This window comes from Rattus norvegicus, chromosome 10, assembly GCF_036323735.1.
Source record: "Rattus norvegicus strain BN/NHsdMcwi chromosome 10, GRCr8, whole genome shotgun sequence".
Classification (NCBI taxonomy): domain Eukaryota; kingdom Metazoa; phylum Chordata; class Mammalia; order Rodentia; family Muridae; genus Rattus; species Rattus norvegicus.
This window is the reverse complement of record NC_086028.1, coordinates 85,524,941-85,540,833: the sequence shown is the minus strand read 5'-3', so window position 1 is coordinate 85,540,833 and position 15,893 is coordinate 85,524,941. Positions and strand designations below refer to the sequence as shown.

General features: G+C 50.2%; 2 protein-coding genes across 2 annotated transcripts; both read left to right on the top strand.

The window, feature by feature from the left end:
- The first annotated feature begins 430 nt into the window (after positions 1 to 430).
- Positions 431 to 4,055, top strand: Krt36 (keratin 36). Its single transcript, NM_001008759.2, has 7 exons — positions 431 to 918; positions 1,569 to 1,651; positions 1,870 to 2,026; positions 2,517 to 2,678; positions 2,767 to 2,892; positions 3,049 to 3,269; positions 3,627 to 4,055. The coding sequence occupies exons 1-7, from the start codon at positions 475 to 477 to the stop codon at positions 3,838 to 3,840; spliced, it is 1,407 nt and encodes a 468-aa protein (NP_001008759.1). The 5' UTR covers positions 431 to 474; the 3' UTR covers positions 3,841 to 4,055.
- Positions 4,056 to 10,865: 6,810 nt separating this feature from the next.
- Positions 10,866 to 14,263, top strand: Krt35 (keratin 35). Its single transcript, NM_001008820.1, has 7 exons — positions 10,866 to 11,336; positions 12,078 to 12,160; positions 12,374 to 12,530; positions 12,671 to 12,832; positions 13,001 to 13,126; positions 13,598 to 13,818; positions 14,116 to 14,263. Exons 1-7 carry the CDS (start codon positions 10,866 to 10,868, stop codon positions 14,261 to 14,263), a joined length of 1,368 nt encoding a protein of 455 aa, NP_001008820.1.
- Positions 14,264 to 15,893: the final 1,630 nt, after the last annotated feature.

The window sequence follows — 15,893 nt, the reverse complement described above, 5'->3', positions numbered from 1 at the left end:
AATAATATTCCATCGTGAATCCTTCACTCCCTTTTCATTGCTCCGGTGACCCAGACACAGATGAGCAGCTGTGGGAGTGGGTGATGGAGAGGACGGATTCCTCAGGGGAAGGCAGGTAGGGAGGACAGAAACCAAATGTCACATGCAAGGCCACTCCCAGTTTATGAGATCTTGGGCAAAGACTCTTTGAAGTGGCAATAAAATTCAGTCTGCTAGGAAATGATGGCTGAGAGTCCTGACTTAGCAAACCCAATTCAACATTTTTTTTTCTTTTACAAGGAAAGAAATTCTGATGGATAGCAAAAATGACATTGTAATGAGATAGGCTTTCTGGGATCGGAAAGGGCTTTCCCAAGCGCTAAAGACCTGGATCATGGCAACACCCTATGAAGATTGTATATAAGCACTCCAGAGAGGCCTGGAGAATCCACAACCTGCGATCCTACCTAGTCTACAAGCCTCCTTGCTAGCATCATGGCCCAGATCTGCACTCCGACTTTCTCTGCTGGGTCTGCTAAGGGCCTCTGTGGCACCACAGGAAGCTTCTCTCGGATATCTTCCATCCACTCCATGGGCTCCTGCAGGGCTCCCAGCTTGGTTGGCACTGTGGGGTCCGTGTCCTCCTTCAGGACAGGCTTCTCTGGCCTTGGGAGCTGCTTGCCGGGCTCCTACCTGTCCTCTTCTGGCTTTGCTGGGAGCGGGGGCTGGTTCTGCGAGGGCGCCTTCAATGGCAACGAGAAGGCCACCATGCAGGTCTTGAATGACCGACTGGCCAACTACCTGGAGAAGGTGCGGCAGCTGGAGCAGGAGAACGCGCAGCTGGAGTGCCGCATCCGAGAGTGGTATGAGTCTCAGATCCCATACATCTGCCCGGACTACCAGTCCTACTTCAAGACCGCTGAGGATTTGCAGCAGAAGGTAATAGGCCAGGTCCTTCCAGCTGGCTACACAACTCCAGGAGGCTCTCCACTCTAAGACTCAGCCAGAGGAGACTGAAGCTCATGGAGAATTCTTCTGGAAGGAGAGCTCTACTCTCTGGGACTTGGTTTTCTGGGGACCCAGGATTCTCTGCTGGTTTGTGTACCCTGTTACCAGCCATTCTTCTATTTGCTTCATGGTTTCATTGTCTTAGCCTAGGGATGGAAGGATCATGCCCTTTGTCCCCACTTGGTGTTGTACTGGATCTGACACCTTCTTGGTTCTTGGCTTACTTATTCTTCATTCTGGAGATAAGGGTATTACTACGCTCATGTAACATAAGGAGGTTGAATTTTGAGAGACTTAGCAACTTGTCCAAGATCATACAACTTGAATGTGGGATCCAGAATGAGATACCAACTCCGATATAGCCTCACTCCGATATAGCCTATTGGGCCAGCTTGGAGGTTGCAGAAGCCAGGACTGATGGGCCAGTGGTGTGGTGTCCTTCCTGGGCCCTGCTCTCCCTCCATGCCTGGATATTTGGAGACTGCCTGTTTTCAGAGGCATCTGTGAGCTCCGTTCTCCACCCTACACCTGTCACATTGCCGAGTCTTCTCCAGTTCAGAGAAAAACCTCTTGTTTTTCAGATCCTGTTGACCAAGTCTGAGAATGCCAGGCTGATATTACAAATTGACAACGCCAAGCTGGCTGCAGATGACTTCAGGACCAAGTGAGTGGCCCAACCAGGAGATATCTGCTCTGTATCTGACACCTACCTTTGGGATAAAGGTGGGAAGAAAGCCAGATACAATTGTAAATGGGAAGACACGGGCAGAGGCCCTGGATCCCTCCTGGGACATGAAAAAGGGCCACTGTGTTTCTGACTTCAAGTTAGCTATGGCACAGGGCTTCCCTGGCCACAGGCTTGACAGGGTTCTGTGTGTGTAGGTATGAGACGGAGTTGTCCCTGAGGCAGATGGTGGAGGCTGACATCAATGGTCTGCGCCGGATCTTGGATGAGCTGACCTTGTGTAAGGCTGACCTGGAGGCTCAGGTGGAGTCCCTGAAGGAGGAGCTGCTGTGTCTCAAGAGGAACCACGAAGAGGTGAGGTTGCTGTCACATGATTCCCAAGGTTCCCAGCCAGCTGAGGAATCCCTGCTGGCCTTTGAGTTTATTCTACGGTAGGAAGCATGTGAGACACTTTACATCTTGTCTCACCTTCACAATGATTCTACAAGTTAGCTCTCATCGTAAGCTCCATTTTATAGCCGAGGAAGATGGTCATAAAGATGTGAAGTCATTTGCCTACAGTCACACCGTACATCCTCACCCATGATGCTACAACTCTATTTGGATGACGATGTCTGATAATAATTCTATTTGCTTGGTGCTGTGTCATCCTCCAAATCCTCAGGAGGGGTTAGTATAGACAGACCAATGGAGTTGGGGAGTGGGGAGATGCCATGTTCAAAGAGGTCAGCTCTTCTATCTCATGGTACCCAAGAGAGGGATGAAAGTTTGAACCCAGGTCATTGAATCTACCAAGCCAGCAACCTTTCCACAGCCTCATGCTATCTTAACTTTGCCTCTGCAGGAAGTCAATGCACTCCGTTCCCAGCTTGGGGATAGACTGAATGTGGAAGTGGATGCTGCTCCTCCCGTGGATCTCAACAAGATACTGGATGACATGCGATGCCAGTATGAGACCCTGGTGGAAAATAACCGTAGAGATGTGGAGGCTTGGTTCAACACTCAGGTGAGGCTGGCAATCCAGGAGGCTCTGGGATGGGATAAAGGAGAGATACTACGTCTGCCCCTGTTCTGCATTCTTTCTTTCTCTGTAGACTGAGGAGTTGAACCAGCAGGTGGTGTCCAGCTCGGAGCAGCTGCAGTGCTGCCAGACGGAGATCATTGAGCTGAGACGCACAGTCAACGCCCTGGAGATCGAGCTGCAGGCTCAACATAGCATGGTGGGTGGTCTCTGCCCGTTAAAGGCTCTCTGACTTACCTGTGTGCTCCACATCATGTTATCACAGGGCCTACACCACAACTGTGTGCAGATACCAGGACAGTGGGAATTTAGGGTGGAATTTCTTCCCCTCAATAGCTTTTCTTCCCCACTCTAGAGGAATTCTCTGGAATCTACCTTGGCTGAGACAGAGGCTCGCTATAGCTCCCAGCTGGGCCAGATGCAGTGCCTGATCACAAACGTGGAGTCCCAGCTGGCTGAGATTCGTTGTGACCTGGAACGGCAGAACCATGAATATCAGGTGTTACTGGATGTTAAGGCCCGGCTTGAGTCAGAGATTGCTACCTACCGCCGCCTGCTGGAGGGCGAGGACTGCAAGTGAGTGATCCTGGGACCCCCCACCAGAACTGGGCTGGGAGAAGGGCTTGACATACTTTCAGAGCTGAGTGGCTTTAACAAAGATGAAAATAACTGAGCTAAAGCCATTGAAGATGCCTTCTGGTCCAGGTCTCTGGTAATGTTTAAGAGGGCAAGCTAAGCCAAGGGACAAGCCCATCTTCGGCCTTGTTTTGGTGGAGGCTCCTAGCCTTCCTTCCTGCAGACCCAACCTCCAGTCCTTGAGGTCTCAGAATCATTGAAATGTTCTGATACCACTCACTGTCATTGCTGCCGGACACCCCCTCCCCCCAGTCCAAGGCTCCAATGCCAAGTACATCGTGTGATTCCATTTCCCAGGCTTCCTGCCCACCCTTGTTCCACCGATTGCAAGCCTCCTGTAAGAGTTCCTTTCGTCCCTTCTACATCCTGCACCCCGGCTGTACCCTGCACCCCAGCTGGGCCCTGCACCCCAGCTTCTCAAGTCAGCACCCAGATCCGCACCATCACTGAGGAGATCAGGGATGGAAGAGTGATCTCCTCCAGGGAGCACGTGGTGCCCCGTGCAGTGTGAACATCCACCAGTGGGGCCGAGGCCACAGGAAGGAGGACGCCTTGTGGCTCTTGGCAGCTAAATGATCTCACACTTCCCTAGGGCCCTCCTTGCTTAGCAGGTTTTTCTACTAAAATTCATCTATTGTTTTTGGTCTTAACTGTGCTTTTTCCCGCCATGCAAAGCCAGGTTCCCCTGGAAATATTCCCAATAAAGTGTTCTCTTGGCATAGCAAATCTGACCCTAATTGATTCTGTGGATTCTCGAATGGCCAGTGTCCTGGAGTGTTTGGACATGGGATACAGTAAAGTTGCAGAGTGATTAAAATTTTTTAGTATTGGAGATAGTTCAGATTCTAGTCACTGACCTTCATCTCAATCTCACTGTTCCGTGATCAGCCTTCCCTGTGGGTATCTACCCTAAAGTAGCCAGGGAAAAAATATAAAGACTCCCACTCCAATCTTCAGCAGTCCCGATGGGAGCAGTGTTCACCTCTCATTCCTTCCTACCTTCTCCCTTGCCCAGCTCCTGTCTCCCTGCTTCCCAACATGGGTCAGTTCAATAGGGACGAGTCCCAGGGCTAACTGGAGAGGACCAATCTCTGGTAACCCAGGGTGAGCCTACTACACCATGGAGAGGAGTTAGGGTGAACTGGAAGGTGAAGACAGGAGTCAGGCAAGTCCATGTTCGTAGCATGGGGACTTGGGGATGGTAGAGGACCCTAGAGGGACAGATAGGGGCACTTTAAAGTCCTGTGTTCTAAAGATACATTTGCCCTCCGTATTGTAGAATGGAGTCAGTACACAGATGTTGTTAGGAGCTTAGCATGTATGCATCGTTAATGGTTTGTCTGCTCTAGTAAACCCCAGCTCAGATGCCCTGGGTGGAGCACAAGGTTGATGATGATGGATGCTCATTAGACTTAGAATTTCAGGAAGTCCTTGAGCACAGACAGCCACAGAATGAGGGAGGATTGCAGGAATGGTATTGGCACAGACATCACAAGTCTCAGGAATGCAGAGGTGAGCCTGAACTCCAGAATGATTGACAGCCTTTGTTCCCTCACCCAGTCCCATGTTCTATGACGTTTCTGGCTGAAGATGAAACAAAAAGCAGTATTTTTTTAAAGTGATAGCAACCCATTACCTTTCCAGATCGCCATCTCTCCTAATAAAGTACAATATAAATTTCATTCTCATTTCTGCTCATCGGCCTTTGTGGTGATAGGCAGCAGTGAATTTCTGTATCCCATTTACAGGATGCATACAATGGCAGGGACAGCGCCGTGCATGAGACTGCCATTGTGCTATGTGAAGTGGAGCTCAGGGTGCTTGGATTCTCCCGGCTGATCTGATCTGATCTCTGTGTGGCTTTTAATTGGGTTAGGCTCTGGACACCAGGATGATCACAGAAGCAGTGCCTATGAGAAGTCAACGGTCTCACCCACTTTCAGTTCCGAACACAAACCTAGCAGGGACTTACCCCAGACCATAGAGCAGTGAGGAACTGGCAATACCCAGCTACCTTGGCCTCTGGCCTCTTGATGCCAAGCGCACTGTCAACGCCAGCCACCATTATTTGGTGACTAAGCCAAACACGAGGAAGCCAGAGGCTCAAAAGAAGGGCCTAGGTAAGCCCTAGGAGATGTTCACAGGCAGAATGAAGCATTTGGCTGGGGTCACTCTGCCACTCTATGGCATGTGCCTGGGCTTGCCCAGAGACTCCTTTAGTCTCGATGGTTTTTCTGTGAGTTGGAGCCACTGGGAGCTCTCTGATGGGAGGTTGGGTCCTCAGCACTCAGACTGTGCTTACCAGAGTTGTCTGAATAAAAAAGGCAGACTCTTTGGGCCACACTCAATCAGCCCTGTGTGATTGTGAGCATTTGCTTTGTTTACATAGCATTGCTTCAATTCTTAATCTTTCAAAGCGCTTGGGTTAGTGTGGGAACCCCTCCTACGCTCAACCTCACCCACGCACCCTTAACTGAGGTTAGTAATGAAAAGACTGCAACACTACACTGCATAGCAATTGGAAGTCCTAGGAAGTGCCAGCCTCCTGGACTCCTCTCTCACTGCTCTTTCCATGACATCAGGGGAGGGATGAGAAGATACACTTACATTCAAGGCGGTCAGTTTATTCTCTGCTTTCTGGATACACTGTTTGGTCCTCGATCACAGTTACTCATGCTTCAATGAATAAGCTAGAAGCTAATGCATGATGATCATCTAGCATATCCTGTGCTAACGCACACCAGGGCTCAGTCAGGGCGGAGCACGGATGTGGAATTAGCTGCATCAACAGTGGACAAACAGGCATGGCTCCTATGAAGCAACCCTCCAGTTGAAAACCTTCTTCTCTCATTGCCCGGATGAGCTAGGGCTGGGTAGGGCTTTGAGATGTGAGCATGGGGAAAGCTTGTGGAGTGTTGGAGTGATCAGGGAAGGGTCCAGGGAAGATTTGGATTTGGTAGAAGCCTTCAAGGATGGGCAGAAAGAAGGAGGGAAGGTAGAAGGTAGTTTAGAGTGTGGCTGAGTAGGTCCGTGCCATGTTCTGGTTATCAGGATGCTTGCTAAACATTGTTAGTTCTTGTGGATATGGGGTTCTGGGCATTTTATTTTATTTTATTTTTTTAAAAGGAGTTCTAAGGAATAAAAAAGGGGCTTCACAATTCATAGCTATTTCACACCCCTGAAACGTTACTTACTTGTTTTTTAAAAATCAAATTATCTAAAAACATCTTATCAGGATTTTCAGCCACACCTTTGAGTTGGTTCACGGGACTTGTCTCCCTTGAGCAGATGGCTTCTGTTTTCTGTTAGGGGACCTGGCTTGTTGGGACAGGTGCTGTTGGTTCCTGTCTTGGGGCTTCTGCCTCCTTATCTCTAAGGCTGGGACTAGCAGAAGGATGCCTTTTCTCTTCTCCTAGTCCATCATTCTTCCTTCTCTTCTCCTTTCTATGACCTCTTCTTCTCAAAACCCTTTATTTCCTTATGTAACGTATTCCACACCCACTCACACTCACTCTCGCACTCACACACACACACTCAAAACACTCCCACTCACATACTCACTCACACTCACACATGCACTCACACTCACACACTCACACTCACATACTCACACTCACACTCACACATGCACTCACACTCACACACTCACATTCACATACTCACACTCACACTCACACATGCACTCACACACTCACACTCACTCTCGCACTCACACACACACACTCACACATGCACTCACATACTCACACTCACATACTCACTCACACTCACACGTGTACTCACACTCACACACTCACTCACACTCACACATGCACTCACACACTCACACTCACACTCACACACTCACACTCACATTCACATACTCACACTCACACATGCACTCACACTCACACACTCACACACTCACACTCACATACTCACACTCACACTCACACATGCACTCACACTCACACACTCACTCACACACTCACACTCACACACTCACACTCACATACTCACACTCACACTCACACATGCACTCACACTCACACACTTACTCACACACTCACACTCACTCACACACTCACACTCACACACTCACACTCACATACTCACACTCACACTCACACATGCACTCACACTCACACACTTACTCACACACTCACACTCACACACTCACACTCACATACTCACACTCACACTCACACAGGCACTCACATACTCACACTCACATACTCACTCACACTCACACGTGTACTCACACTCACACACTCACTCACACTCACACATGCACTCACACACTCACACTCACACTCACACTCACACACTCACACTCACATTCACATACTCACACTCACACATGCACTCACACTCACACACTCACACTCACATACACTCACACATGCACTCACACTCACACACTCACACACTCACACTCACATACTCACACTCACACTCACACACTCACTCACACACTCACACTCACACACTCACACTCACATACTCACACTCACACTCACACATGCACTCACACTCACACACTTACTCACACACTCACACTCACACACTCACACTCACATACACTCACACTCACACATGCACTCACACACTCACACTCACACATGCACTCACACTCACACACTCACACATGCACTCACACACTCACACTCACATACTTACACTCACACTCACACATGCACTCACACACACTCACACTCATGCACTCACACACTCACTCGTACTCACACACACTCACACTCACACTCACTTGGAGACATCTAGAAGCATAGCAGTATATTGGACATTGTTAGCCCCCATGGTAGTTTAGTCCCTTGGGGGAAATGAAGGGGAGAAACACAAGACAGAGGGTAATAGTTCAAGGAGAACAAAGGGATCCTCTCCTGATCTCTGCCATTGCTTCTAAGTGTTGGGTGGGCACAGCAGGCTTGGAGAGGAGTATGAGCCCCAGTGAGAAGGGATGGCTGGGACTGAGGCCCCAGAGGCAGCGGGACAGGTCTGAGGACTGGAGTCACCGAAAGAGCAGGGCTGTATGTAGTCTCCTGGTAGAGCCTGTGTGGACCTTGCATAAAGTATTGACTGCCCCAACCATCAGTTTCCTGTGGGAGTTGGCCCCTTCTATCCATGCAGTGTATAGGTGGTGTGTGTGTGTGTGTGTGTGTGTGTGTGTGTGTGTGTGTGTGTTGTGAGGACTGAGTGAGGGAATGTGTAGAAAGACTGAGCATGGGACCTGAGTGCTCAGTGGGTGCTGGGGACCCTGCCACAGTTGCCATTAATGAGGTAATTCTGCAGATTATCCGAGGCTGCCAATAGCACTTGGTCCTATCTGGGCTGCCCAGGGGTAATGCCCCACCATGTGACCTTCAAGGTTGAGCAGATAATATGGGATTCCCAGAACGTTTTGCTGTGACTTCTCCGGTCCACATGGCTTTAGAGTAGCCCTGATGAGCCTAGAGAACCTACCCAGGAGGCTGTGCCTTAGGAGGGGGATGGGTGGGAAATACAAACACCCTGGGAAGTTCTACCAGGCTTTCAGCTCAGCTTCATCTTTGCACTGAGGCGTGCAGTTCCAGGGAGGAGAAGCTGAGGTAGCCATTGGCACCCTAGGATTATGCTGGGTGGGGCTGATCACACTGGATCCCAGGGTATGGAAACGGTGCAGTGAATCATGGGAGTTCTATAGCTGAGGCTCATAAACTATGCACCTGGCTCATGGGACAGTGAACTGTGTGCTTAGAATCTGTCTCCACTCCCAAATGACAGCTGCTAGGTATTACCGAGTTCTGGTCCTACAGGACCGCAGTTGTGGAGGGACTAGCAGCTGTTACTAGGAGCCCTTGCCATGAGCAATTGCTGTCTGGGCTTCTTCAAGGTTCACTTAATGCTTAAGGCAACTCAGGGTGCAGGCATTAATATTTGTTCTCACCACAGAAGGAGAAACAGAGGGACACTCTGAGAGGTGAAGTCAGGTGGTTCACAGTGGGATGGAGATTTGGGCCCACGAGTTCAGACGTTACCATGAGGTCAGGTTGCTTTTTCCTGGGATCCCTTGTGTATTCTACTTCACTTCTCTCTTTTCTGTTTTCCATAGACTTCATCCTATCTTGCAGCCTGGGACAGAATTCTTTGTTGTGTCAAGATGGTGGTACTGGGCAAGCTCTTGTAGCCAAGCTTTGACACCTTCACCTACAGGATGGGGACTATGAGCTCAGGTCTGTAGACAGCACTGGTGGGAAGGTGCTGAGCGCTAGGCCAGGTTCATGACTGTCTCAGCTCATTGTTGCTGCCTATTAGGAAGTGTTCTTAGAAGAGTAACTGAGAGCTGGAAAGATGGCTCAGTGGATAAGAGCTCTGACTGCTCTTCCAGAGGTGCCGAGTTCAAATCCCAGCAACCACATGAAGGCTTACAACCATCTGTAATGGGATCTGATGCCCTTTTCTGATGTGTCTGAAGAGAGCTATAGTGTACTGATATATAATAACTTAAAAAAGAGTAACAGAACCCCAAACTTCAGAATGGCTCAGAAGACAGGTTCCATAGGTTCTCACCTGGTGTGATTCTATTCCCATTGGCATCTCTCCTCAGCCCTGGTTCCAGGTCTCTCTTGTCTACATACTGGACTAGTCAGGTGTTTCATCAAATGCTCTAGGCATTGGGTCAGCCATTGTAGAGATGAGCTTGTGAGCCTGAGGTTTCTTATACCCACTTAGGAGATGTATGAATCTGATACTCACCTTCCCCTCCAACGATTCAGGCAGCTAGGAGCAAAGTCTTCTCCATTTCTCCTTGGGCTTGAAAAGGCATGTCCTCCTAAACATGGCTCTAGCTGTCACCAGGAACTGACTTCCGGTTATTTTGGCTAGAGCTGAAGCTATATAATCAGAACGGAGCTCCAAGCAAGGAAGTTGGGGTGTGCCTGTCAAGGCTCTGTTGGGTTGAGAGCTACTAATGTCTTATTTTGTCCAGGACAAAAGGCTCCTCGTATCACATGAAAACCACAGCAGTCCAGAGGAATCTGAAATGATTTGTCAGCATGGCTAAATCTTCTGGGCCTATTCAAGAGTCTTTTATGTTTGCCCAAGTTACAAAACCCTTGCCTTCTAGTCACTTTCAGGCTTGCCTACTTCACCCCTCCCTACCCCTGACTGTCCATCAAAGGAGACAAAGCTGGAGAAGGCAAGACAGTGATGAGACTCCCACACCTGCTTAACAAGGAGGCTGAGGTCTGGGTTCTGATGACAGACCCCTTTGAAGAGTTAGTGCAGACTGGGTCTTCCCAGGATGTTGGGCTGTGGGGCCCACTCGTCCAACGGGGCTTCTGTTTTATGAGGCCGGGATATGTTCACGGGAAGCTAAATAACAGACTAATGAGAGGTTTTGATAGAAAGTGGAATTAACTTTAACGAGGAGAAAACACTTTGTAAGGGCCAACCAACGCCCACTGGGGCAGAGGTATAAAGTCAGGCTAGGGAGCCACTTCTCTGTGTCGGGGTGTCTACTCTCGGAGATCTACTGCTTACGTCTGGGCTGCTGTGGTCATGGCTTCCAAATGCTTCAAGGCCAGCTTCTCCTCAGGATCTCTGAAGAGCCCAGGCAAAGCTGGAGGGGGATCCACTCGCATGTCTAGGATGTACTCCAGTAGCTCTTGCAAGCTGCCCAGTCCTTCCCGGGGAGCCCGGAGTTTCTCTGTGTGTTCTGCCGGCCTGGGTAGAGGCAATTACAGGCTATCCAGCTGCCTCCCAGCTCTCTGCCTCCCAACAGGAGGCTTTGCCACCGGCTACAGTATGGGTGGAGGTTGGTTTGGGGAAGGCATCCTCACTGGCAATGAGAAGGAGACCATGCAGTCCCTTAATGACCGCCTGGCCAGCTACCTGGAGAAGGTGCGTCAGTTGGAACAGGAGAATGCTAGCCTGGAGAGCCGAATTCGGGAGTGGTGTGAGCAGCAGGTGCCATATATGTGCCCCGATTACCAGTCCTACTTCCGGACCATGGAGGAGCTCCAGAAGAAGGTGAGCGGTTCAGAGTGGCTTCAGGTCCAGAAGCTAGAACATGTGTGATAGTAGCCCAACTTCCACAGGGAACTTTTGGAGGGAACAAAACTTATTCACCTCTGTGGCCTCTTCTAGCCTTTGCAATAATGTTAGCTCAATCTATCAGATGAGGACAAAGTCAGGATGGCAGTTAGTAGACTCAGAACTTCAACATGGGCTGAATTAACTAACTGGGTGGGTGACTTTTGATGCCACCGTCCATCTTTCTGAAATTTAATGTCCTTGTTTTCAAGAGGCAAGTTGGATGGGTTTGGTGGATTTAGTGAAGCTTAGGTTCCACATCTGTAAAGCAGAGAAAACACCTTTGTCCGTCCTCATTCCTGAAAAGACTTAGCTAGATCCTAAGGGAGAGCATTTGTGACCAGAGAACCAGAGGGTGGTTGATGGCAGTGACCTGCCTTGGGCCCACGGCAGGCCTGGGGGATGGGAAGGCATTCCCTTACACTCCAGTGTTTCCTGTAGCATGCCTTTCTCTGGCCCTTGGCTACACATTTTCAGCACATTGCAAGAAAGAGCTCTTGCAGTTCTGTTGTCTGATACAAGCCCTCATCCCTCGTAAAGCTCCAAAGTGTTGAGATTCCAGGGTGGTGGCAATCTATCCCCTTCCACGGGTGACTCTTGTCAGATGCAGGGCTTGGGGGAAGTTCCTATCAGCAGAACATCCTTTCACACGTGGAAATCATGTCTTTATGTCCCCAGACTCTTTGCAGTAAGGCAGAGAACGCCAGATTGGTGGTGCAGATCGACAATGCCAAGCTGGCGGCCGATGACTTCAGGACCAAGTGAGTTGTCCTGCTTGTTCCTGGATTGGGGCTGGTACAGCTGGAGGCTGCTGATGGTTGGTTGGACTCGGGAGGGGGGGGCGGGTTTAAGCTGCATCCAGTAGTGAGGCATGAGGGAAGGGCTTACAGCACCAGGCCAGTCTGTAGGGGGAGGGGGCTTGACTTCGATACAAATGGGATCACAGGTTTGGGTGCCTTTCTCTGTGTCTGCAGGTATGAGACGGAGGTTTCTCTGCGGCAGCTGGTGGAGGCTGACATCAACGGCCTGCGCAGGATCCTGGATGATCTGACTCTGTGCAAGGCTGACCTGGAAGCTCAGGTGGAGTCCCTGAAGGAAGAATTGCTCTGCCTTAAGAAGAACCATGAGGAGGTGAGCGTGGGGGAGGAGGTGAGCATGGGGGGGAGAGATGGGCAAGGGGAGGGAGGTGAACATAAAGAGGGTAGGTGAGAATGGGAAGAAAGAGGTGAGTACAGGTGAGGCGGCCACCTGGAACCGCATCTGTGCCACAGGAGGTGAATTCGCTGCGCTGCCAGCTGGGCGATCGTCTCAACGTCGAGGTGGACGCTGCTCCACCCGTTGATCTGAACCGTGTTCTGGATGAGATGAGGTGCCAGTATGAGACCTTGGTGGAGAATAACCGGAGGGACGCAGAAGACTGGTATGACACCCAGGTCAGTGCGGCAGAGGCGGATGGGTAATCCAGAAGGTCTTCCTTGACTCACCCTCGTGATTCCAAGTGATCTACATACTCTTGGAAGCCGAGATCTCAGGGTTCCTGATTAGATTGCGTGTGTGTGTGTGTGTGTGTGTGTGTGTGTGTGTGTGTGTGTGTATTTCAGACTGAGGAACTGAACCAGCAGGTCGTGACCAGCTCAGAGCAGCTGCAGTCCTGCCAGTCGGACATCATTGAGCTGAGACGCACTGTCAACTCCCTGGAGATAGAGCTGCAGGCCCAGCAGAGCATGGTAAGCACCGGGATGAGGTAGAGCGTCTGCTAGAGCAAGCATGGAGGCACACAACCTTGGGTCCCATACTTTGGCCATACTAACGGACTCCAAGAGTTCAAATTCGTAGCTCAGGGCTTCTCTGGGCAGAGAAGAAAGTGTGAAAGCAGATGGATGTTACGACTGCCCTTGTGAAAGACAAAAGGCTGTTAGTACTTAACATGCCCTGGTATAACTCCTCTGCATAAGATCACTTTCTGTGTAATTATCACTCAGAGGTGCCATTAAGAAGGACATGCTGTCTGGATCAATGGTCCCTGTAGGAGTTGGGTTGGTTCATCCTCGCTGGAGTCTGGGTGTAGTTTCTCCTAGCTCAGTGACTCTTGTGTTCCATTCTTGTGTTCCGAAGTCCCATTGAGACCCAGGTGGATCTTCATCGATAGTTCTCTGGCCTGTAACTTCTTCCTCTTCCCGTAACCTTTGCCCTCCCAGAGAGACGCTTTGGACTCCACCCTGGCCGAGACAGAAGCCCGCTACAGCTCTCAGCTGGCCCAGATGCAGTGCCTGATTGGCAGTGTGGAGTCTCAGCTTGGTGAGATCCGGGCTGACCTGGAGCGTCAGAACCAGGAGTACCAGGTGCTGCTGGATGTCCGGGCCCGGCTGGAGTGTGAGATCAATACGTACAGGGGTCTCCTGGAGAGCGAGGACAGCAAGTAAGTGTGGCTGCATACTCTTACCTTTGCCAAGGTCTTGGGAGAACATACGGTACCCAGGAAGAGCATGGTATCCTGATGTAGGAACTTGAGGGGTTTTAACCTCTGGTCATGGGACAAACTCATTCTGCTGCTCTGACTGGTTCTGTTTCTCTCTGGGTACCTGTTTCCCTTTGGGTAAAACAAGGAGACAGGATCTAAAAGCCACCTTCCTGCGTGTATATTCTCAGATCTGTCAGTGTTCTTGAAAACAGCCATTGGCGTATGATGGTAACCTGACTCTCTTCTGTCTCCCAGGCTTCCCTGCAACCCATGTGCTCCTGACTACTCACCCTCCAAGTCCTGTCTCCCCTGCCTTCCTGCGGTCTCCTGCAGCACGGGTGCAGCTCGTACAACCTGCAGCCCCCGCCCTGTCTGTGTGCCCTGCCCAGGGGGCCGGTTCTGAGAGCAACATATCCAGAGGGTCAAGACTGTTGGCTCCAGGGCTCCGACAGGGCCTCCAGTCAATGCAACTCTTACAGCACAGCACAAATCTCTCGTTCATGCTGGGCCCAGACCCCGACTCTGAGAGGGTTCTTTGCAAATAAACGACTTGAAGTTTCTTTGACCCTGTCAGCTAAGGCGGGGTGCCTTTCCGGCCTTGACTCGTCATCATTTCAGTGGGCTCCGGGGTCTCTCTTCTGGGCCTGCTCCTTTCTTTCTGAGTGTGTTTTCCTAGGTTCTGAAATTCAGTACAGTGTATCCGAGGGTGGGGCAATAAAGCCATTTGCTCTGGTTCCCAATGACTGGCTCACATCATTTGCGTGTTGGTTTGTGTCTGTGTTGGGTTCAGATTGACTGCTGGGCGGATACCTGAGGGATGTTTGACCTAAAGTGACCCTGAAAATAACAGGGTCATTGAGGGTGATTAGAGGATTTCAATGGAGCTTTTTAAAATGCTTGTCCATGTCTGGGATAGCCTTCGGAATTGTTCTTCAGGCTTTATCTACCCCTACCCCCACCCCAAGACAAGATCTCTCATTACTCTGGACCTTGCCATGTAGGCTGGGCTAGGTGAGCGAGCTCCAGGGATCTGCCTGGTTTTGCTTTCCCAAGCACAGGCATTATAAGCATGTGCCACCATGCTTGGCTTTAAACAAGCAAGCAAGCAAGCAAACAAACAAACAAACAAAACACCCAACAACAAAAAAACAAGTAGGTGCCGAGTATTGAACTCAGGATGTTGCAATGCAGTCACTTTGCTCACTGAAGGCCTGGCTGTGCGGATTTTTGCTTGGCTTCCCTTTCTGCAAGGTCCCAGTGTGGTGACAATTGTTATCTACTTTCCCTCTTGGTAGGCAGAGTAACCCTTGGGGCTCCAGCATAGGCCTGATGAAGCTGAGATAAGCCACTTTATTAGCATGTGTATGCTCCTCACAGAGCAGTGGCGTGTGCCCCACATTCGGGGGAATTTTAGGGTTTATTCATACTAATTCCCCTCTTCCCTTGCAGCTCTTTGGTGAAACCCTTTCAGTTCAGGAAATCTCATAATAGTCCACAATTCCACTACACGCAGGTAACAGAGATTGAACCTGAGTTGGGACTTCCATTTGTAAGCAGGCTGGTGACCTGGGAGGCTCCTGTGTGCTCCTGGCACCTAAAGAGGGGTTGAGGCTCAGATGCAGGAACCCCAGCATCTCCTCCCGAAGTCTGTCATTTGTGGACAGAATGTCTTCCTTCAAAGGATCAAACAAAGCACCAAGTTCTCCCAATTCTAATGGGAAAGGGACAAGGGTGGTGCTACACTTCCTAAGCTGGTCAAGAAGTCAGATCATCTCCAGAGGGACATGTGTTCCTCAAAGATGACAAAGGTACCCGCTGAGGACCACGTGATGTTGAGAGGGTGATCATGGCCCAAGGTAAAGAGCAGAACAGTGAACTGGGCTGATCTGGGCCAGAGCTACCCCTTCTGGGTATCAGAACAGTTCGCTCTGTTTTGGCTGCAGAATTGCCTTATTTCAACCCCCTAAAACGGGACCTTGGGGTCTTTGGTATCTGCTAGCAACCTACCTAACTCTAGGTGGCCTGTCTTCTTG

Coding starts and splice junctions, on each gene's coding strand:
- Krt36 (NM_001008759.2), top strand. CDS start 475: ATGGCCCAGATCTGCACTCCGACTTTCTCTGCTGGGTCTGCTAAGGGC. Junction 919..1,568: donor CTGAGGATTTGCAGCAGAAG/GTAATAGGCCAG, acceptor CTTGTTTTTCAG/ATCCTGTTGACCAAGTCTGA. Junction 1,652..1,869: donor GCAGATGACTTCAGGACCAA/GTGAGTGGCCCA, acceptor CTGTGTGTGTAG/GTATGAGACGGAGTTGTCCC.
- Krt35 (NM_001008820.1), top strand. CDS start 10,866: ATGGCTTCCAAATGCTTCAAGGCCAGCTTCTCCTCAGGATCTCTGAAG. Junction 12,531..12,670: donor TTAAGAAGAACCATGAGGAG/GTGAGCGTGGGG, acceptor TCTGTGCCACAG/GAGGTGAATTCGCTGCGCTG. Junction 13,819..14,115: donor CTGGAGAGCGAGGACAGCAA/GTAAGTGTGGCT, acceptor TCTGTCTCCCAG/GCTTCCCTGCAACCCATGTG.